Here is a 23,525-nt window from a genome sequence, read left to right as displayed (position 1 = left end):
GGCGGTTTCAGAATTGGAAGTAAGCTGGGAGTGTTACTTTGATACTAATGCCCCTACGACCACCCCGACGGTAGTATGGGATAGTTTTAAGGCATTTATTTGGGGCACTCTTATTAGCCGAACAGTTGAGCTTTAAGGCCTTTTCTTGGTGACCGGAATTGGATGATTCCTGTAGAGAGCTAGAGAGGGCTTGTTTTTTTGGATGGACTAGACTCCTTTAGAGTTGCTGGGCTTGTGACTCAACACGACTGGAAAAAGTTGCTGATGGAAAAAGCAAGGCGTAAGCTACTTTTTGATGGTCACTCTATGTATTTTTCTACTGATCGGCGCAGTAGCTATTTGGCCTTTTTAGCGTGAGCTGCAAGTGCTACTGCTGTGTTTCTTGTTGTCCAAGATCTGGATGGAGAAACATTCAAACCTCTGTACCTGAGGTTGCTGATGTCTTTCTCCGGTACTGTAAATTGTTATAGACCTCTGGAGTGCAGTATAATCAGGAGGCCTTGACTGCTTATTTCAATGATATGCATTTACCCTCCCTATCTGCTGAAGCTCAATCCTTTTGCGTGCTCCTATCACTGCTGAGGAAGTTGATCTGGTCTTCTGTTCCTTTCCAAGGAATAAGGCTCCGCGTTCTGATGGGGTGCCCATCCAGTTGTATCTCAAACATACTAGGTTCTTTATACCCAGACTTATGGAACCTTTTAATAATTTGTAAGAATTGGCTGCTCTGCCCAGCTCTATGTGCGAGACGCTAATTATAGTTGTGTTCGACCCTGCTAAGGATCCTTTACTCTCTGACTCTTATCGTCCCATCTCCTTGCTCTCCACAGATGTGAAAATACTAGCTAAGTCCTTGCTCTAAGCTTGGGTCAGGTCATAATTTCGATTGTCCACACAGATCAGATGGGTTTCATGCCGGGGAAAACCACTGCGGTTAACCTCTGAATTGCTTGTTCTCCCATCTTCAGGCTTCCAATGGGGATGAGTCCACGGCGATTTGTTGTTTCTCTTGATGCTGGCAAAGCATTTGATTCAGTTGTGTAGCCCTTCCTCTTGGAAGCATTGGTCCAGTCAGTGTAAATGTTTTTTTCTCGGCTCCTTTCACTCTGTCCAGGGGTAGGAGACAGGGCTGTCCTTTGTTGCCCTTTATCTTCGCCTTGGTGATAGAGCCATTGATGTGTAAACTTTGCGCTCATCCATTAAAGGGCTTTTTCTGGGTGGTAGTGAGGACTCCTATCTAAGCTGACGACCTCCTTCTTTTTCTCTAACGTCCTAGTGGATGCTGGGGACTCCGTAAGGACCATGGGGAATAGACGGGCTCCGCAGGAGACATGGGCACTTTAAGAAAGAATTTAGATTCTGGTGTGCTCTGGCTCCTCCCTCTATGTCCCTCCTCCAGACCTCAGTTTGAATCTGTGCCCGGACGAGCTGGGTGCTACTTAGTGAGCTCTCCTGAGCTTGCTATAAGAAAGTATTTTGTTAGGTTTTTTATTTTCAGGGAGCTCTGCTGGCAACAGACTCCCTGCATCGTGGGACTGAGGGGAGAGAAGCAGCCCTACTCTCTGAAGATAGGTCCTGCTTCTTAGGCTACTGGACACCATTAGCTCCAGAGGGATCGTACACAGGATCTCACCCTTTGTCGTCTGATCCCGGAGCTGCGCCGCCGTCCCCCTCGCAGAGCCGGAAGACAGAAGCCGGGTGAAAGAAGCAAGAAGACTTCGAAATCGGCGGCAGAAGACTCCTGTCTTCATATGAGGTAGCGCACAGCACTGCAGCTGTGCGCCATTGCTCCCACACTACAGCTGTGCGCCATTGCTCCCACACTACACCCATATACTCCGGTCACTGTAAGGGTGCAGGGCGCAGGGGGGGGGGGGGGGGGGGGGCGGCGCCCTGGGCAGCAATTGGAGACCTCTTTGGCAAAAGTTTGCATAATATACAGGTGGGCACTGTATATATGTATGAGCCCCCGCCAAAATTGTACATGAAAGCGGGACAGAAGCCCGCCGTCGAGGGGGCGGGGCTTCTTCCTCAGCACTCACCAGCGCCATGTTTTTTCTCCACAGCACCGCTGAGAGGAAGCTCCCCAGTCTCTCCCCTGCAGTTACACGGTAGAAAGGGTAAAAAGAGAGAGGGGGGGGGGGCACATAATTGGGCGCAAAAATCAATATAAACAGCAGCTACTGGGTTAACATTAAGTTACTGTGTTATTCCTGGGTTAATAGCGCTGGGGTGTGTGCTGGCATACTCTCTCTCTGTCTCGCCAAAGGGTCTTATGGGGGAATTGTCTTCAGATGAGCATTCCCTGAGTGTGTGGTGTGTCGGTACGTGTGTGTCGACATGTCTGAGGTAAAAGGCTCCCCTAAGGAGGAGATGGAGCAAATATGTGTGTGAGAGGGTGTCTCCATCGACAACGCCGACACCTGTTTGGATATGTGTAATTAAGTGCTAAGGTGAATTTATTGCACAAAAGATTAGAGAACAGACAGGAAATCTAGCCATGTCTGTCCCTATGTCGCAGAGACCTTCAGAGTCTCTCAATGCTCACTATCCAAAATAATAGACACTGATATCGACACGGAGTTTGACTCCAGTGTCGACTACGATAATGCAGAGTTACAGCCAAAATGGCAGAAAAGTATTCAATATATGATTATTGTAATAAAAGATTATTTGCATATCACTGATGACTCATCTGTCCCTGACACAAGGGTACACATGTTTAAGGGGAAGAAAGCTGAGGTAAATTTCCCTACTCTCATGATGAAAAGAGCGGGAATCTCCAGACAAGAGACTGCAGTTTCCCACAAAGAATTCTCAGGCAGTATCCTTTCCCCACTAGGGCCAGGATATGATGGGAATCTTCCCCTAGGGTGTCACGTTTGCCCAAAAGGTAGCCCTGACGTAACAGCTATTCTCAGGGATCCTGCAGATAGCGTGCACATTCTGGTACACTACTCAGACCGGCGATTGTGTCGGCATGGGTTTATAGCGCTGTGGCAGCGTGAACAGGTACCTTATCAGCAGAGATTGAGACCCTAGTGTGTGTATATATATATATATATATATATATATATTAAAGATGCTGTCTTAAGAGATATATATATATATATATATATATATATATATATGTATGTAACATGCCCAAAGAGACATGAGTATACTGGGTCCTAGAGTCAAAGCTATGTCGATTTCTGCTTGACGTGTCCTGTAGAATATGCAATGGACAGATGATGCCGACTTAAGAGGCATATGGAAGGCTGAGGATTGTGTGGAGAAGGGTTCTCGGACCTGGTCTCCACAGCTATAGCTGGTAATTCTGATATTTTGCCTTATATTCCTGCACAGCCTAGGAAAGCACGACATTATCAAATGCAGCCTTTCGAACAAAGAAACAAGAAAGTCCGAGGTGCGTCCTTTCTTGCCAGAGGCGGGGGCAGAGGAAAGAAGCTGCACAACACAGCTAGTTCCCAGGAACAGAAGTCCTCCCCGGCCTCTACAAAATCCACCGCATGTCGCTGGGGCTCCACAGGCGGAGCTAGGCCCGGTGGGGGCACATCTTCGTAAGTTCAGCCACAAGTGGGTTCACTCTCTGTTAGATCCCTGGGCAATAGATATTGTGTCTCAGGGATACAAGCTGGACTTTGAGAAGATGCCCCCTCACCGACGGCCATGCCGGCTTCCCCCCACGAGAGGGAAACAGTGTTAACTGCAATTCACAAATTGTATCTTCAACAGGTGGTGGTCAAGGTTCCCCTCCTTCAACAAGGAGGGGGTTATTATTCGACCATGTTGTAGTCCCGAAACCAGACGGTTCGGTCAGACCCATATTGAATTTAAAATCCCTGAACATATACCTGAAAAGGTTCAAGTTCAAGATGGAATCGCTAAGAGCGGTCATTGCAAGCCTGAAAGGGGGAGATTTTATGGTGACTCTGGACATAAAGGATGCATACCTTCATGTCCCCATTTATCCACCTCATTAGGCGTACCTCAGAATTGCGGTACGGGATTGTCATTACCAATTTCAGATGTGCCGTTTGGTCTCTCCACAGCCCCGAGAATATTCACCAAGGTAATGGCGGAAATGATGGTGCTCCTGCGGAAGCAAGGTGTCACTATTATCACGTACTTGGACGATCTCCTCATAAAAGCGAGATCAAGAGAGCAGTTGCTGAACAGCGTATCACTTTCTCTGGAAGTGTAACGGCAACACGGCTGGATTATATATATTCCAAAGTCGCAGTTGGTTCCTACAGCTCATCTGCCTGTCCTAGGCATGATCCTAGACACAGACCAGAAAAGGGTTTATCTCCCGATAGAGAGAGCTCAGGAGCTCATGACACTGGTCAGGAATCTATTAAAACCAAAACAGGTGTCAGTGCATCACTGCACTCGAGTCCTGGGAAGGATGGTGGCATCATACGAGGCCATTCCCTTCGGCAGGTTCCATGCGAGGACCTTCCAATGGGACTTACTGGACAAGTGGTCTGGATCACATCTTCAGATGCATCAGTTAATCACCCTATCCCCCAGGGCCAGGGTGTCTCTCCTGTGGTGGCTGCAGAGTGCTCACCTTCTCGAAGGTCGCAGATTCGGCATTCAGGACTGGGTCCTGGTGACCACGGATGCAAGCCTCCGAGGGTGGGGGGCAGTCACACAGGGAAGAAATTTCCAAGGGCTCTGGTCAAGTCAGGAGACTTGCCTTCACATCAACATCCTGGAACTAAGGGCCATATACAACGCCCTACATCAAGCGGAGTCCCTGCATCGCGACCAACCGGTTCTGATTCAGTCAGACAATATCACCGCAGTGGCTCATGTAAACCGCCAAGGCGGCACAAGGAGCAGGGTGGCGATGGTAGAAGCCACCAGAATTCTTCGCTGGGCGGAGAATCACGTAAGCGCACTGTCAGCAGTGTTCATTCCGGGAGTGGACAACTGGGAAGCAGACTTCCTCAGCAGGCACGACCTCCACCCGGGAGAGTGGGGACTTCAAGAAGTCTTCATGCAGATTGCAAGTCGGTGGGAACTGCCACAGGTGGACATGATGGCATCCCGCCTCAACAAAAAGCTGCAGAGATATTGCGCCAGGTCAAGAGACCCTCAGGCGATAGCTGTGGACGCACTGGTGACACCGTGGGTGTTCCCGTCGGTCTATGTATTTCCTCCTCTTCCTCTCATACCCAAGGTGCTGAAAATCATAAGGAAAAGAGGAGTGAGAACAATACTCTTTGTTCCGGATTGGCCAAGAAGGACTTGGTATCCAGATCTGCAAGAAATGCTCACAGAGAACCCGTGGCCTCTGCCTCTAGGACAGGACTTGTGCAACAGGGGCCCTGCCTGTTCCAAGACTTACCGCAGCTGCGTTTGACGGCATGGCGGTTGAACGCCGGATCCTAGCAAAAAAAGGCATTCCGGATGAGGTCATTCCTACGCTGATAGAGGCTAGGAAGGATGTGACACGGCTCAACATTATCACCGTATGTGGCTTGGTGTGAGGCCAGGAATGCCCCTACGGAGGAATTCCAGCTGGGCCTTTTCCTTCACTTCCTACAGTCGGAAGTGACTTTGGGCCTTAAATTGGGTTCCATTAAGGTTCAGATTTCGGCCTTATCCATTTTCTTTCAAAAAGAACTGGCTTCTCTGCCTGAAGTTCAGACGTTTGTAAAGGGAGTGCTGCATATTCAGCCTCCTTTTGTGCCTCCAGTGGCACCTTGGGATCTTAACGTGGTGTTGAGTTTCCTGAAATCACACTGGTTTGAACTACTCAAAACGGTGGAAGTAAAATATCTCACGTGGAAGGTGGTCATGCTATTAGCCTTGGCTTCGGCTAGGCGTGTGTCAGAATTGGCGGTTTTGTCACATAAAAGCCCTTATCTGGTTTTCCATGCAGATAGAGCAGAATTGCGGACCCGCCCACAATTTCTGCCGAAAGTGGTTTCATCCTTTCATATAAACCAACCTATTGTGGTGCCTGTGGCTACTACTGACTTGGAGGATTCCGAGTCACTGGATGTAGTTGGGGCTTTGAAGGTTTATGTAGCCAGAACGGCTAAGGTCAGGAAAACAGAATCTTTGTTTATCCTGTATGCTTCCAACAAGCTTGGGGCGCCTGCTTCAAAGCAAACTATTGCTCGCTGGATCTGTAACACGATTCAGCAGGGTCATTCTGCGGCTGGGTTGCCGCTGCCTAAATCAGTTAAGGCCCATTCCACAAGGAAGGTGGGCTCTTCTTGGGTGGCTGACCGACGGGTCTCGGCATTACAGCTTTGCCGAGCGGCTGCTTGGTCAGGTTCAAACACCTTTGCAAAGTTCTACAAGTTTGATACCCCGGCTGAGGAGGACCTTGTGTTTGCTCATTCGGTGCTGCAGAGTCATCCGCACTCTCCCGCCCGTTTGGGAGCTTTGGTATAATCCCCATGGTCCTTACGGAGTCCCCAGCATCCTCTAGGACGTTAGAGAAAATAAGATTTTACTTACCGGTAAATCTATTTCTCGTAGTCCGTAGTGGATGCTGGGCGCCCGTCCCAAGTGCGGACTTCTTCTGCAATGCTTGTAGATAGTTATTGCTTAAATAAGGGTTATGTTATAGTTGCATCAGAGTTTATCTGATGCTCTGTGATTGTTCATACTGTTAACTGGGTAAAGTTATCACAAGTTATACGGTGTGATTGGTGTGGCTGGTATGAGTCTTACCCTGGATTCCCAAAATCCTTTCCTTGTACTGTCAGCTCTTCCGGGCACAGTTTCTCTAACTGAGGTCTGGAGGAGGGACGTAGAGGGAGGAGCCAGAGCACACCAGAATCTAAATTCTTTCTTAAAGTGCCCATGTCTCCTGCAGAGCCCGTCTATTCCCCATGGTCCTTACGGAGTCCCCAGCATCCACTACGGACTACGAGAAATAGATTTACCGGTAAGTAAAATCTTATTTCTCTGACGTCCTAGTGGATGCTGGGGACTCCGTCAGGACCATGGGGATTAGCGGCTCCGCAGGAGACAGGGCACAAAAATAAAGCTTTAGGATCAGGTGGTGTGCACTGGCTCCTCCCCCTATGACCCTCCTCCAAGCCTCAGTTAGGTTTTTGTGCCCGTCCGAGCAGGGTGCAATCTAGGTGGCTCTCCTAAAGAGCTGCTTAGAAAAAGTTTTTAGGTTTTTTATTTTACAGTGAGTCCTGCTGGCAACAGGCTCACTGCAACGAGGGACTTAGGGGAGAAGAAGTGAACTCACCTGCGTGCAGGATGGATTGGCTTCTTAGGCTACTGGACACCATTAGCTCCAGAGGGATCGAACACAGGCCCAGCCATGGAGTCCGGTCCCGGAGCCGCGCCGCCGACCCCCTTGCAGATGCCGAAAAGTGAAGAGGTCCAGAAACCGGCGGCAGAAGACTTTTCAGTCTTCATGAGGTAGCGCACAGCACTGCAGCTGTGCGCCATTGTTGTCACACACTTCACACCAGCGGTCACGGAGGGTGCAGGGCGCTGCGGGGGGCGCCCTGGGCAGCAATGAGAATACCTTGTTCTGGCTAAAAAATACATCACATATAGCACCTGGGGCTATATGGATGTATTTAACCCCTGCCAGGTCTCACAAACACCGGAGAAGAGCCCGCCGAAATAGGGGGCGGGGCCTATCTCCTCAGCACACAGCGCCATTTTCCTGCTCCGCTCCGCTGCGAGGAAGGCTCCCAGGACTCTCCCCTGCACTGCACTACAGAAACAGGGTAAAACAGAGAGGGGGGGGGGGCACTTTTTTGGCGTTTTTTTATATATTAAGCTGCTATAAGGGAGACAACACTTCTATAGGGTTGTTCCTATATATTTATAGCGCTTGGGTGTGTGCTGGCAAACTCTCCCTCTGTCTCCCCAAAGGGCTAGTGGGGTCCTGTCTTCGATAAGAGCATTCCCTGTGTCTGCTGTGTGTCGGTACGTGTGTGTCGACATGTATGAGGACGATGTTGGTGTGGAGGCGGAGCAATTGCCGGTAATGGTGATGTCACCCCCTAGGGAGTCGACACCGGAATGGATGGCTTTGTTTATGGAATTACGTGATAATGTCAGCACATTACAAAAATCAGTTGACGACATGAGACGGCCGGCAAACCAGTTAGTACCTGTACAGGCGTCTCAGACACCGTCAGGGGCTGTAAAACGCCCTTTACCTCAGTCGGTCGACACAGACCCAGACACGGACACCGAATCTAGTGTCGACGGTGAAGAAACAAACGTATTTTCCAGTAGGGCCACACGTTATATGATCACGGCAATGAAGGAGGCTTTGCATATCTCTGATACTGCATGTACCACAAAAAGGGGTATTATGTGGGGTCTGAAAAAACTACCTGTAGTTTTTCCTGAATCAGACGAATTGAATGAAGTGTGTGATGAAGCGTGGGTTAACCCCGATAGAAAACTGCTAATTTCAAAGAAGTTATTGGCATTATATCCTTTCCCGCCAGAGGTTAGGGCGCGCTGGGAAACACCCCCTAGGGTGGATAAGGCGCTCACACGCTTATCAAAACAAGTGGCGTTACCGTCTCCTGAAACGGCCGCCCTCAAGGATCCAGCGGATAGGAGGCTGGAAACTACCCTGAAAAGTATATACACTCATACTGGTGTTATACTGCGACCAGCCATCGCCTCTGCATGGATGTGCAGTGCTGGGGTGGTTTGGTCGGATTCCCTGACTGAAAATATTGATACCCTAGATAGGGACAGTATTTTATTGACTTTAGAGCAATTAAAGGATGCTTTTCTTTATATGCGAGATGCTCAGAGGGATATTTGCACTCTGGCATCGAGAGTAAGTGCGATGTCCATATCTGCCAGAAGAAGTTTATGGACGCGACAATGGTCAGGTGATGCGGATTCCAAACGGCATATGGAAGTATTGCCGTATAAGGGGGAGGAATTATTTGGGGTCGGTCTATCGGATTTGGTGGCCACGGCAACAGCCGGGAAATCCACCTTTTTACCTCAGGTCCCCTCCCAACAGAAAAAGACACCGTCTTTTCAGCCGCAGTCCTTTCGTTCCTATAGGAACAGCATGACGTTGGGGCTTTACAAGCGGACTCAGGGGCGGTGGGGGGTCGACTCAAGAATTTCAGCGCACAGTGGGCTCACTCACAAGTGGACCCCTGGATCCTGCAGATAGTATCTCAGGGTTACAGGTTGGAATTCGAGAAGTCTCCCCCTCGCCGGTTCCTAAAGTCTGCTCTGCCAACGTCTCCCTCAGACAGGGCGACGGTATTGGAAGCCATTCACAAGCTGTATTCTCAGCAGGTGATAGTCAAGGTACCCCTCCTACAACAGGGAAAGGGGTATTATTCCACACTATTTGTGGTACCGAAGCCGGACGGCTCGGTAAGACCTATTCTAAATCTGAAATCTTTGAACCTGTACATACAAAAATTCAAGTTCAAGATGGAGTCACTCAGAGCAGTGATAGCGAATCTGGAAGAAGGGGACTTTATGGTGTCCCTGGACATCAAGGATGCTTACCTGCATGTCCCAATTTGCCCTTCACATCAAGGGTACCTCAGGTTCGTGGTGCAAAACTGTCATTATCAGTTTCAGACGCTGCCGTTTGGATTGTCCACGGCACCTCGGGTCTTTACCAAGGTAATGGCCGAAATGATGTTTCTTCTGCGAAGAAAAGGCGTATTAATTATCCCTTACTTGGACGATCTCCTGATAAGGGCAAGGTCCAGGGAACAGCTGGGGGACGTAGTAGCACTAACCCAAGTAGTGCTGCAACAGCACGGGTGGATTCTGAATTTTCCAAAATCTCAATTGACCCCGACGACACGTCTGCTGTTCCTGGGAATGATTCTGGACACGGTTCAGAAAAAGGTGTTTCTTCCGGAGGAGAAAGCCAGGGAGTTATCCGAACTTGTCAGGAACCTCCTAAAACCAGAGAAAGTGTCTGTGCATCAATGCACAAGAGTCCTGGGAAAGATGGTGGCTTCTTACGAAGCGATTCCATTCGGCAGATTCCACGCACGAACTTTTCAGTGGGATCTGCTGGACAAATGGTCCGGATCGCATCTGCAGATGCATCAGCGGATAACCTTATCGCCACGGACAAGGGTGTCTCTTCTGTGGTGGTTGCAGAGTGCCCATCTGTTAGAGGGCCGCAGATTCGGCATACAGGACTGGGTCCTGGTGACCACGGATGCCAGTCTGAGAGGCTGGGGAGCGGTCACACAGGGAAGAAACTTCCAGGGAGTATGGTCAAGCCTGGAGATGTCTCTTCACATAAATATACTGGAGCTAAGAGCGATTTACAATGCTCTAAGCCTGGCAAAACCCCTGCTTCAGGGTCAGCCGGTGTTGATCCAGTCGGACAACATCACGGCAGTCGCCCACGTAAACAGACAGGGCGGCACAAGAAGCAGGAGAGCAATGGCAGAAGCTGCAAGGATTCTTCGCTGGGCGGAAGATCATGTGATAGCTCTGTCAGCAGTGTTCATTCCGGGAGTGGACAACTGGGAAGCAGACTTCCTCAGCAGACACGATCTACACCCGGGAGAGTGGGGACTTCATCCAGAAGTCTTCCACATGATTGTGAACCGTTGGGAAAAACCAAAGGTGGATATGATGGCGTCTCGCCTCAACAAAAAACTGGACAGGTATTGCGCCAGGTCAAGAGACCCTCAGGCAATAGCTGTGGACGCTCTGGTAACACCGTGGGTGTTCCAGTCAGTGTATGTGTTTCCTCCTCTGCCTCTCATATCAAAAGTACTGAGAATTATACGGCAAAGGGGAGTAAGAACGATACTCGTGGCTCCGGATTGGCCAAGAAGAACTTGGTACCCGGAACTTCAGGAGATGCTCACGGAAGATCCGTGGCCTCTACCTCTAAGACGGGACCTGCTTCAGCAGGGACCGTGTCTATTCCAAGACTTACCGCGGCTGCGTTTGACGGCATGGCGGTTGAACGCCGAATTCTAAGGGAAAAAGGCATTCCGGAAGAGGTCATTCCTACACTGGTAAAAGCCAGGAAGGAGGTGACTGCACAACATTATCACCGCATTTGGAGAAAATATGTTGCGTGGTGTGAGGCCAGGAAGGCCCCCACTTAGGAATTTCAATTGGGTCGATTCCTACATTTCCTGCAAACAGGATTGTCTATGGGCCTCAAATTGGGGTCCATTAAGGTTCAAATTTCGGCCCTGTCGATTTTCTTCCAGAAAGAATTGGCTTCAGTTCCTGAAGTCCAGACTTTTGTAAAAGGAGTACTACATATACAGCCCCCGGTTGTGCCCCCAGTGGCTCCGTGGGACCTTAATGTAGTTTTGGATTTTCTCAAATCCCATTGGTTTGAGCCACTCAAATCGGTGGATTTGAAATATCTTACATGGAAAGTAACCATGCTACTGGCCCTGGCTTCAGCCAGGAGAGTGTCAGAATTGGCGGCTTTATCGTATAAAAGCCCATATCTGATTTTCCATTCGGACAGGGCAGAACTGCGGACGCGTCCTCAGTTTCTGCCTAAGGTGGTGTCAGCGTTTCACCTGAACCAGCCTATTGTGGTGCCTGCGGCTACTAGCGATTTGGAGGATTCCAAGTTGCTGGACGTTGTCAGGGCATTGAAAATATATATTTCAAGGACGGCTGGAGTCAGAAAATCTGACTCGCTGTTTATACTGTATGCACCCAACAAGCTGGGTGCTCCTGCTTCTAAGCAGACGATTGCTCGTTGGATTTGTAGCACAATTCAACTTGCACATTCTGTGGCAGGCCTGCCACAGCCTAAATCTGTCAAGGCCCATTCCACAAGGAAGGTGGGCTCATCCTGGGCGGCTGCCCGAGGGGTCTCGGCATTACAACTCTGCCGAGCAGCTACGTGGTCGGGGGAGAACACGTTTGTAAAATTCTACAAATTTGATACCCTGGCTAAAAGAGGACCTGGAGTTCTCTCATTCGGTGCTGCAGAGTCATCCGCACTCTCCCGCCCGTTTGGGAGCTTTGGTATAATCCCCATGGTCCTGACGGAGTCCCCAGCATCCACTAGGACGTCAGAGAAAATAAGATTTTACTTACCGATAAATCTATTTCTCGTAGTCCGTAGTGGATGCTGGGCGCCCATCCCAAGTGCGGATTGTCTGCAATACTTGTACATAGTTATTGTTACAAAAAAATCGGGTTGTTATTGTTGTGAGCCGTCTGTTCAGAGGCTCCTACGTTTGTCATACTGTTAACTGGGTTCAGATCACAAGTTGTACGGTGTGATTTGGTGTGGCTGGTATGAGTCTTACCCGGGATTCAAAATCCTTCCTTATTGTGTACGCTCGTCCGGGCACAGTATCCTAACTGAGGCTTGGAGGAGGGTCATAGGGGGAGGAGCCAGTGCACACCACCTGATCCTAAAGCTTTATTTTTGTGCCCTGTCTCCTGCGGAGCCGCTAATCCCCATGGTCCTGACGGAGTCCCCAGCATCCACTACGGACTACGAGAAATAGATTTATCGGTAAGTAAAATCTTATTTTTTCTTGCTGACTTTCAGGGTTATGTTTACGAGAGTGCGGGTTTAAAGTAGTGGAGATGATGCCAATAGCAACCAATCAGATTCTAGCTAATATCTTCTAGAAGGTACTAGTTAAATAAGTAGAATGATTGGTTGCTATGGGCAACATCTCCACTTCTATAAACCCGCATTTTAGTAAATGTACCTCTATGTCCTCAGTACTTTCTATTTCACAGGTAATGATTAATTTATCCCTTTGTCTGGCTTTTCCGTTAATTGGAGTAAGTCCCATATCCTTCCTCTGCGAGCGGACTGCCCCTCGGCCTCTTCTCCCTTTATACCTCTCCAGAGGGTTACTGCTTTCAAATACTTGGAAATTTGGGTCTCCAATAAACTGTCTGACTTTATTACTTTGAATATCTCCCCACAACTGTAATATCTAAAGTCTAGATTGCATGCCTGGTGCTGGCTTCCACTAACTTTAACTGGTAAGGTGAACCTTATTAAAATGGTTATACAACCTAAGCTTGCTTAATGTCTACTTCAAAACTCACTAGTTTTCTGTCCTCTATGTATATTCTGTCAAGTTGATGGTTGTGTCATCTCTATTATCTGGATGGACTATTGTCTTCGCATTCAACTACATACTCTTACAAGACCCATCACTTCTGGTGATTTAGCTTTATCTAATTTTAAATTTATATACTGTTTTGCGTCACAGTTGGCACATCTCCGGGAGCAGGTACAGGATGACTCTGAGGATTTAATTTCATTATTGGTTGCCTAGCTGATCTGGGCTATCCTCCCTTACAGGTCACCTTGCAGCTATGGCATGCCCTGCAAGCTTAGTTTCCTGAAGGCGCACCTGCTTTGTTGGAGTCTCTTATAAAGAAATATTTATGTACACTGGGCCCTAAGCGACTGAGTTCTTTCCTATACTCTTTTTCTAATGGATAACCTTCACTCTGAAACGCTGACTATGCTCCGGTATCAGTGGGATACAAGCTGTCTAAGTGATGCTGATTGGGGTTTGGCACTAGATATGCCCCAAGGTAGTCCCAAATGCTCAGCAGTGGAGAGTACTTTTTAGCATCTCCTTTGATCCTGCCCACTGATTTCTGGGGAAAAGTTACCCTGGCTGTTCCCTTTACAGGTGTGTCTCTATCACTTATGAATCTTTTGGGTACCCTAAATGACCATCAGCTTGATAAATTTCTCAAACTATATGTGCTTGATACGCCAGCTCTGGCGAAGGTGTGAATCGCAAGGGCTTGGATGGCCCCTCGAGGTCCTGCCTTTTGTGACTGGGTTATTCTGGTAAATAACACTCTTGCCCACAAGAAATTTATATACATTTATCAGTCTCAATATTCCGCTAAGTTCTGAGTGCACCTGGACTCCTTGGTTGGATTCCCCATATAACTCTGTTGTGGCTACAGGCGCTTCCTCCTCGAATCCCTGTCCACCACTGGTCCCCTAATATGGCCCTTTTACTTTAATATTGCTAATACTGTTAATATAGAACTCCTTCATGGTTTCACTATTTGTTTTTACTTGCTATATGCATTTCCCCTCTGTGCCTTGTAACTGTTGTTTCTCATGCATTGTATGTTCTTTTCTTTTTCTCTAAGTGTTTTATTGTTTGTCTTTAACTAATACTCAATAAACAATCCTTATTTAAAAATAAAAATAAAAATTAAGATATATGACTGCTGACAGTACCGTATACACTGAGCTTGACTGAAATCTAAAAGATGAAAAATATTATAAATGCATGCCATTATTTGCCTAAGACAAGTGCATATGGAAAATGATTGGTTAATGTGCCATTACAATACCACAAATTAAAGGAATAAATGCTGCTTCAACTGTGCGTTCTAATTGACCACGACATCTGTTTTTCATAATTATCAGAATTAACAAATACAGAATGACACGCTGGTGTTTTTAATGAACAAATACAAAAAGTATACTGCAGTTGTCCTTCCACAACAAATAATAATATCTTTTTATTTTAAGGTGTGGATCCAATTATATGGGAGCAAGCAAAAGTAGACAACCCTGATCCAGAGAGGTGGGTTTGTACTTAGTGTAGTAGCTTTAATATTGCAGACTGTTAGGCTTTCTCTGTGATTTTCTATTTTATTTATTTATTTATTTTTTAATCTACAAATGCAATATAGAAAAAGGGAAAAATTGATTTTACAACCTTGTTCTATGCCACTACATTTCTGCAGCAGGTTACTTTGGGTTCCACAGGGAAAACTTTGGGGTGTAGAGTGGATCTTGATCCAGAGGCACCAACAGGCTAAAGCTTTAGCTGTCCCAGGATGCGTAGAGGCCTCCTCTATAACCCACTGCCTCCAGGCACTGAGAGATCAGTTTCGAGTTGGTGCCTGCAGCAGCAGGTCACCTAGCAGGAGGGCTGCACTGGACAGCCCTGAAAAGCTTTTCTACAGAAGATTTCCTGTCTCTGGCAGGGCTGTCAGCGCTGTATTACAGTGTGACATTCAGAACTGCAGCTCCATCACCTCCCAAGCAGCGTTGCATACTCCCGCAGCCTGGTTCCGGGTACTTGCTGCCGAGAAGTCATGGCTTAGGCACAGATTCGCAGACTGCTTTCCTGGTTTGCGTGGCTTCTACAGGAAAGAGGTAAGAGGTCCCCCAGGCGGGAACTGCCATTAAATTGCATTCCGACTGCGATCTAGGGAGACGAGTTGCGGCACTGGAGTGGACACTGTCACTGGGCAGGGACCCCACTAGACCACCAGGGTAGTAGAGCACAGCCCTGTTTAATAAGGCTCACTAGTACCTGGGGTGGAAGTCCAGCATAGGGGAGGCGGCGCTTGACCTGTAGCCCCAGCTCAGGGCGCCATTTCCTCGCAGTTTTTCCCACCCTGTAGCTGCCTCACACTCTCCCTCGCTCCCTGACTGAGACGCTGATCGCCATCTTCTGAGCATAGCTGCTGCTGGTCTCTGGGATTGCAGGGCAAGGTCTCCCTTGTAAAGGTGCCTGTACACAGCGCTGAGACTTTACAAATACTTAAGTATCCTACATGTCTTGATACAGACAGCGTTAGTTGAGTGTACCTTTTACAGAATATATTGTACGAGTATTCTGATATATCCACCGGTCACTGACCGTGCTGTTATGTAGAGAGAGATATATATATATATATATATATATATATATATATTACATATACAGTTGTGCTCCTAAGTTTACATACCCTAGCAGAATTTGTGATTTCTCTTTCATCCACTAGGGGACACTGGAGCATTCTTAGACATTAGGGGTGTGAAGCTTGCAACCGGAGGTGTGGCACAATGTAAAATTAGCATTGTCTGCACAGCCGGCTCCTCCCCCTTCACATCCCTCCTCCCTCAGTTTGAAAAATTGTGCCACGGAGGTAACAGGCACAGAAGGAGCTCCTGCTCCATTACAAAGAAATAAATTACTAAGGCTGCGTCAACCTAATGTGAAGGGGGACAAAAGTCTTAAGACTAGAGAGACAATGATCCCTACTAAAGGGGATCTGCATCTCTCCTCTGAAAATCCGGAGCACAGAGTCAGCAGTGAGTACTGGTTGTAAAAAGGGCCCTAGTTACAGATAAAATTATCTTAGCTTATTTAGGGATCTAGGAGACAGTTTAACAAACTTTCTCCCGCACACAAGGCTGCTAACTTCTGGCTCTAAGCCCTAAACTTAGCAGCGCAGCTTCCCCCGCCGCCCCCCTCCTTCCAGAGGGCTGGGGGAACCGGCACACTGACAGAGTATCTGGCGAGGCTAGTAGCCGCAGCTTCACCTACACGGGGTCCGCGCTAATAGCCCACACACGCTTCCTCCCGCCATCGGCACTAGTACAAGCATGGCGCGGAGGGCTGGAAAATATGTCGGGCGGGAACGAGCGGCATCGGCTTCACATACGCTGCTGCCTCCTGGCTTCCTATGACCTAATCCCTGGCAGCTAACAGCGCAGCTCCCCCGCCGCTCCACGTCTTCTTATGGTAGCGGCCACAAACTTACATCATGCCAGCTCCCCCGCCTGCCCCCCCCCCCCCCCTCTACAGACGGAGGGATGAGGGAACACAGTGCGGCTATCAGCGGCGGTATCCACATACCACCGCCACTTACACACAGACCGTGACGCTTGGAAAGTGCATCCCCTCCCGCCTCTCGTCCCCTCCCGCCGCCCGCTCAAACGGTCTCTCGTCCCCTCCCGCCGCCAGCGGAGGGCTGGGGGAGACGGCAAGGGGGGGATGTATAGCAAGTGTCAGAAGTAGCCTGGAGACCTCTTGCAAGTAAGTCAGTGCTGGGGCAGCCATAAAGGGAGCAGAGTAACAAGGGGAGTAAGACACTGCATTAAAACGCTAGGGTCCTTAGAGATTTTTATATATATATATTCAATGTAAATGGTGACCTTTTTTAAAACTATTAGAGGCTCCAAAAGGACTCTGTATTACCCCCCCTTCCTGGCCAGTCAGAGCAGAGGAAGGGTTTTTTATAATAGAGCTCCCTCTACTGGACATTTGTATATTAGGACTCTGCTGCAATGGATTTTCAATGTAGCCTAACAGACATTTTTATGCTATATATTTTCAAGGGACTTCTACTCAAAAGATCCCGACGAAATGAAGGGAACGACTGGATCACAACCCCGACCTCGGAACTGAAATACAGTTTCGGTGGGCGAGGGTTACAACGAAGCTGGTGATATTCTTATTGTTCATATTTTATTTATTATTTTTATTTAATTTTTAAATGTAATATAAAATGAAATATCCAGCTAGATAGATCCAGTGTACCTTTAATCCCATCACCCGTTAGTCTTTCTGTTCCCATTGTAAAGGGGGAAAGCACTGTAAGACGCTCTATGGGGTGCGTTTTCAACTAAAAAGCACTTACCAAGAACTTATTGTATGCATAATAAGATGAGCGCTAGTTTGGACGACCCTCGACTATGCGTCTCCTGTTAGGGACGCTCAACTCGGGAGCAAGGCTCCGCCAGGGTCATGGGAGCAAGCCCTGACAAATATTTCAAGGGAAATGTCAGAGGGGCTGAGGGATTCTCAAAGACCGTGGAGGAATTTCTGATTAAAATTAATCCCTCCTGCGCAAGCATTAAGTAATGTGAGCATAATAGAATCCTTCCCATCTTACTCGAAGGAGGCAGAGGGTCGTCTTATAGATAAAAAGGCGAGATACTTGAATCTGCCTTAGATCAGGAGTTTGGATTCCCTTAGAGAAGCGGTTATGGTGATCCTAAGCTTCACGAGGTATGGAGTTAAGGAACCAGTGAGGTTTCCATTTTTTCGTATCAGAAGATGTCTCTTCCTGAAACTCTCCAGACTCAGACAACCTGAGCAACGATTTCATGCCACCCATATTGGAGCAGACAATGTTCCCTATGCCTAGCGTGACCGCCTAAAAGGATAGGTCATGTCACAAGGTTGACGCTGCATTAAGATCAATTTCTCTGACGTCCTAGTGGATGCTGGGAACTCTGTAAGGACCATGGGGAATAGACGGGCTCCGCAGGAGACTGGGCACTCTATAAGAAAGATTTGGTACTATCTGGTGTGCACTGGCTCCTCCCTCTATGCCCCTCCTCCAGACCTCAGTTAGATTTCTGTGCCCGGCCGAGCTGGATGCACACTAGGGGCTCTCCTGAGCTCCTAGAAAGAAAGTATATGTTAGGTTTTTTATTTTACAGTGAGACCTGCTGGCAACAGGCTCACTGCAACGAGGGACTAAGGGGAGAAGAAGCGAACCTACCTGCTTGCAGCTAGCTTGGGCTTCTTAGGCTACTGGACACCATTAGCTCCAGAGGGATCGACCGCAGGACCCGTCCTTGGTGTTCGTTACCGGAGCCGCGCCGCCGTCCCCCTTACAGAGCCAGAAGCATGAAGATGGTCCGGAAAATCGGCGGCAGAAGACTTCAGTCTTCACTAAGGTAGCGCACAGCACTGCAGCTGTGCGCCATTGCTCCTCATACACACTTCACACTCCGGTCACTGAGGGTGCAGGGCGCTGGGGGGGGGGCGCCCTGAGCAGCAATAAAAACACCTTGGCTGGCAAAATAACCACAATACATAGCCCCAGAGGCTATATATGTGGTAATTACCCCTGCCAGAATCCATAAAAAAAGCGGGAGAAAAGTCAGCCGAAAAAGGGGCGGAGCCATCTCCCTCAGCACACTGGCGCCATTTCTCCCTCACAGTTCCGCTGGAAGGAAGCTCCCTCGCTCTCCCCTGCAGTCTACACTACAGAAAGGGTAAAACAGAGAGGGGGGGCACTAAATTTAGGCGCAGTATAACTTATAGCAGCTATGAGGGGACATAATTCAGTTAGTCCCTGCATTATATAGCGCTCTGGTGTGTGCTGGCATACTCTCTCTCTGTCTCCCCGAAGGGCTTTTGTGGGGTCCTGTCTCCTTTAAGAGCATTCCCTGTGTGTGCGGTGTGTCGGTACGGCTGTGTCGACATGTTTGATGAGGAGGCTTATGTGGAGGCAGAGCAGATGCCTATAAATGTGATGTCACCCCCTGCGGGGCAGACACCGGAGTGGATGGACTTATGGAAGGAATTACGTGCAAGTGTCGACTCCTTACATAAAAAATTTGACGACATGCCAAACGCGGGACAGCCGGCTTCTCAGCTCGTGCCTGCCCAGACAACTCAAAGGCCATCAGGGGCTCTGAAGCGCCCACTACCTCAGATGGCAGACACAGATGTCGACACGGATACTGATACCAGTGTCGACGACGATGAGTCAAATTTAATGTCCACTAGGGCCATTCGTTGCATGATTGAGGCAATGAAAGAGGTATTACACATTTCTGATATAAACCCAGGTACCTCAAAAAAGGGTATTATGTTTGGGGAGGAAAAAACTACCAATAGTTTTCCCCCATCTGAAGAATTAAATGAAGTGTGTGAAGAAGCGTGGGCTTTCCCCGATAAAAAATTGGTGATTTCAAAAAAATTACTAATGGCGTTCCCTTTCTCGCCAGAGGATAGGTCACGTTGGGAAACTCCCCCTAGGGTGGATAAAGCGCTCACACGTTTGTCAAAAAAGGTGGCACTACCGTCTCCGGATACGGCCGCCCTAAAGGAACCTGCTGATAGAAAGCAGGAGGCTATCCTGAAGTCTATATATACACACACTGGTGTTATACTGAGACCAGCTATTGCTTCAGCGTGGATGTGCAGTGCTGCTGCTGCTTGGTCAGATTCCCTGTCGGAAAATATTGACACCCTAGACAGGGACACAATATTGCTAACCGTAGAGCATATAAAAGACTCAGTCTTATACATGAGAGATGCACAGAGGGAGATCTGCCGGCTGGCATCAAGAATAAGTGCATTGTCCATTTCTGCTAGGAGAGGCTTATGGACTCGGCAGTGGACAGGGGATGCAGATTCAAAAAGGCACATGGAAGTTTTGCCTTATAAGGGTGAGGAGTTATTCGGGGATGGTCTCTCAGACCTTGTTTCCACAGCAACAGCTGGGAAGTCAGCATTTTTGCCCCATGTTCCCTCACAGCCTAAGAAAGCGCCGTATTATCAGGTACAGTCCTTTCGACCCCAGAAAAACAGGCGAGGAAAAGGCGGGTCCTTTCTGTCTAGAGGCAGAGGAAGGGGAAAAAAGCTGCAACATACAGCAGGTTCCCAGGAACAAAAGTCCTCCCCCGCTTCTTCCAAATCCGCCGCATGACGGTGGGGCTCCACAGGCGGAGCCAGGTACGGTGGGGGGCCGCCTCAAAAATTTCAGCGATCAGTGGGTTCGCTCACGGGTGGATCCCTGGATCCTTCAAGTAGTATCTCAGGGGTACAAGCTGGAATTCGAGGCGTCTCCCCCCCGCCGTTTCCTCAAATCGGCCTTACCGACAACTCCCTCGGGCAGGGAGGCTGTGCTAGAGGCAATTCACAAGCTGTATTCCCAGCAGGTGATAGTCAAGGTACCCCTACTTCAACAAGGACGGGGTTACTATTCCACACTGTTTGTGGTACCGAAACCGGACGGTTCGGTGAGACCCATTTTAAATTTGAAATCCTTGAACACATACATAAAAAGATTCAAGTTCAAGATGGAATCGCTCAGGGCGGTTATTGCAAGCCTGGACGAGGGGGATTACATGGTATCCCTGGACATCAAGGATGCTTACCTGCATGTCCCCATTTACCTTCCTCACCAGGAGTACCTCAGATTTGTGGTACAGGATTGCCATTACCAATTCCAGACACTGCCGTTTGGACTGTCCACGGCACCGAGGGTGTTTACCAAGGTAATGGCAGAAATGATGATACTCCTTCGAAAAAAGGGAGTTTTAATTATCCCGTACTTGGACGATCTCCTAATAAAGGCGAGGTCCAAGGAGCAGTTGCTGGTCGGAGTAGCACTATCTCGGGAAGTGCTACAACAGCATGGCTGGATTCTAAACATTCCGAAGTCACAGCTGGTTCCTTCCACACGCCTACTGTTCCTGGGGATGATTCTGGACACGGAACAGAAAAAAGTGTTTCTCCCGCAGGAGAAAGCCGAGGAGCTGTCATCTCTAGTCAGAGACCTCCTGAAACCATAACGGGTATCGGTGCATCACTGCACACGAGTCCTGGGAAAAATGGTGGCTTCATACGAAGCAATTCCATTCGGCAGGTTCCATGCAAGGACCTTCCAGTGGGACCTCTTGGACAAGTGGTCGGGATCGCATCTTCAGATGCATCGTCTGATAACCCTGTCTCCAAGGACCAGGGTGTCTCTACTGTGGTGGCTGCAGAGTGCTCATCTTCTAGAGGGCCGCAGATTCGGCATACAGGACTGGGTCCTGGTGACCACGGATGCCAGCCTTCGAGGCTGGGGGGCAGTCACACAGGGAAGAAATTTCCAGGGACTTTGGTCAAGTCAGTAGTCGTCCCTACACATAAATATTCTGGAACTGAGGGCCATTTACAATGCCCTAAGTCAGGCAAGGCCCCTGCTTCAAAACCAGCCGGTACTGATCCAATCAGACAACATCACGGCAGTCGCCCATGTAAACCGACAGGGCGGCACAAGAAGCAGGATGGCGATGGCAGAAGCCACAAGGATTCTCCGATGGGCGGAAAATCACGTACTAGCACTGTCAGCAGTGTTCATTCCGGGAGTGGACAACTGGGAAGCAGACTTCCTCAGCAGACACGACCTACACCCGGGAGAGTGGGGACTTCATCCAGAAGTCTTCCAACTGTTGGTAAACCGTTGGGAAAGGCCACAGGTGGACATGATGGCGTCCCGCCTCAACAAAAAGCTAAAGAGATATTGCGCCAGGTCAAGGGACCCTCAGGCGATAGCTGTGGACGCTCTAGTGACACCGTGGGTGTACCAGTCGGTTTATGTGTTCCCTCCTCTGCCTCTCATACCAAAGGTACTGAGAATAATAAGAAGGCGAGGAGTAAGAACGATACTCGTGGTTCCGGATTGGCCAAGAAGAGCTTGGTACCCAGAACTTCAAGAAATTATATCAGAGGACCCATGGCCTCTACCGCTCAGACAGGATCTGCTACAGCAGGGGCCCTGTCTGTTCCAAGACTTACCGCGGCTGCGTTTGACGGCATGGCGGTTGAATTCCGGATCCTAAAGGAAAGGGCATTCCGGAGGAAGTCATTCCTACGCTGATAAAAGCCAGGAAAGAAGTGACCGCAAACCATTTTCACCGTATTTGGCGGAAATATGTTGCGTGGTGTGAGGCCAGGAAGGCCCCTACAGAGGAATTTCAGCTGGGTCGTTTTCTGCACTTCCTACAGTCGGGAGTGACTATGGGCCTAAAATTGGGTTCCATTAAGGTCCAGATTTCGGCTCTGTCGATTTTCTTCCAGAAAGAACTGGCTTCACTGCCTGAAGTTCAGACTTTTGTAAAGGGAGTGCTTCATATTCAGCCCCCTTTTGTGCCTCCTGTGGCACCTTGGGATCTCAATGTGGTGTTGAGTTTCCTGAAATCACATTGGTTTGAGCCACTTAAAACTGTGGATTTGAAATATCTCACGTTGAAAGTGGTCATGTTATTGGCCTTGGCTTCGGCCAGGCGGGTGTCAGAATTGGCGGCTTTGTCATGTAAAAGCCCTTATCTGATTTTCCATATGGATAGGGCAGAATTGAGGACTCAGCCCCAGTTTCTCCCTAAGGTGGTATCAGCTTTTCAATTGAACCAACCTATTGTAGTGCCTGCGGCTACTAGGGACTTGGAAGATTCCAAGTTACTGGACGTAGTCAGGGCCTTGAAAATTTATGTTTCCAGGACGGCGGGAGTCAGGAAAACTGACTCGCTTTTTATCCTGTATGCACCCAACAAAATAGGTGCTCCTGCTTCTAAGCAGACTATTGCTCGCTGGATTTGTAGCACAATTCAGCTGGCGCATTCTGCGGCTGGATTGCCGCATCCTAAATCAGTAAAAGCCCATTCCACAAGGAAGGTGGGCTCATCTTGGGCGGCTGCCCGAGGGGTCTCGGCTTTACAACTTTGCCGAGCTGCTACTTGGTCAGGGGCAAACACGTTTGCAAAATTCTACAAATTTGATACCCTGGCTGAGGAGGACCTTGAGTTCTCTCATTCGGTGCTGCAGAGTCATCCGCACTCTCCCGCACGTTTGGGAGCTTTGGTATAATCCCCATGGTCCTTACGGAGTTCCCAGCATCCACTAGGACGTCAGAGAAAATAAGATTTTACTCACCGGTAAATCTATTTCTCGTAGTCCGTAGTGGATGCTGGGCGCCCATCCCAAGTGCGGATTGTCTGCAATACTTGTATATAGTTATTGCCTAACTAAAGGGTTTTTGTTGAGCCATCTGTTGAGAGGCTCAGTTATATTTCATACTGTTAACTGGGTATAGTATCACGAGTTATACGGTGTGATTGGTGTGGCTGGTATGAGTCTTACCCGGGATTCAAAATCCTTCCTTATTGTGTCAGCTCTTCCGGGCACAGTATCCTAACTGAGGTCTGGAGGAGGGGCATAGAGGGAGGAGCCAGTGCACACCAGATAGTACCAAATCTTTCTTATAGAGTGCCCAGTCTC

General features: G+C 48.7%; 1 protein-coding gene across 2 annotated transcripts in view; it reads left to right on the top strand.

Moving 5' to 3' along the window:
• NUP54 (nucleoporin 54) overlaps positions 1–23,525 on the top strand; it is a 94,306-nt gene that overhangs the window by 47,237 nt on the left and 23,544 nt on the right. For both annotated transcript variants that reach the window (XM_063919773.1, XM_063919775.1), the window contains one exon: positions 14,489–14,543. In XM_063919773.1, coding sequence (XP_063775843.1) covers positions 14,489–14,543 — 55 coding nt within the window. The remainder of the gene's footprint in view (positions 1–14,488; positions 14,544–23,525) is intronic.

The sequence above is a fragment of the Pseudophryne corroboree genome, chromosome 1 (assembly GCF_028390025.1).
Source record: "Pseudophryne corroboree isolate aPseCor3 chromosome 1, aPseCor3.hap2, whole genome shotgun sequence".
Taxonomy (NCBI): domain Eukaryota; kingdom Metazoa; phylum Chordata; class Amphibia; order Anura; family Myobatrachidae; genus Pseudophryne; species Pseudophryne corroboree.
Note: the sequence above shows the minus strand (reverse complement) of the source record. Positions and strands in the feature narration are given on the sequence as shown.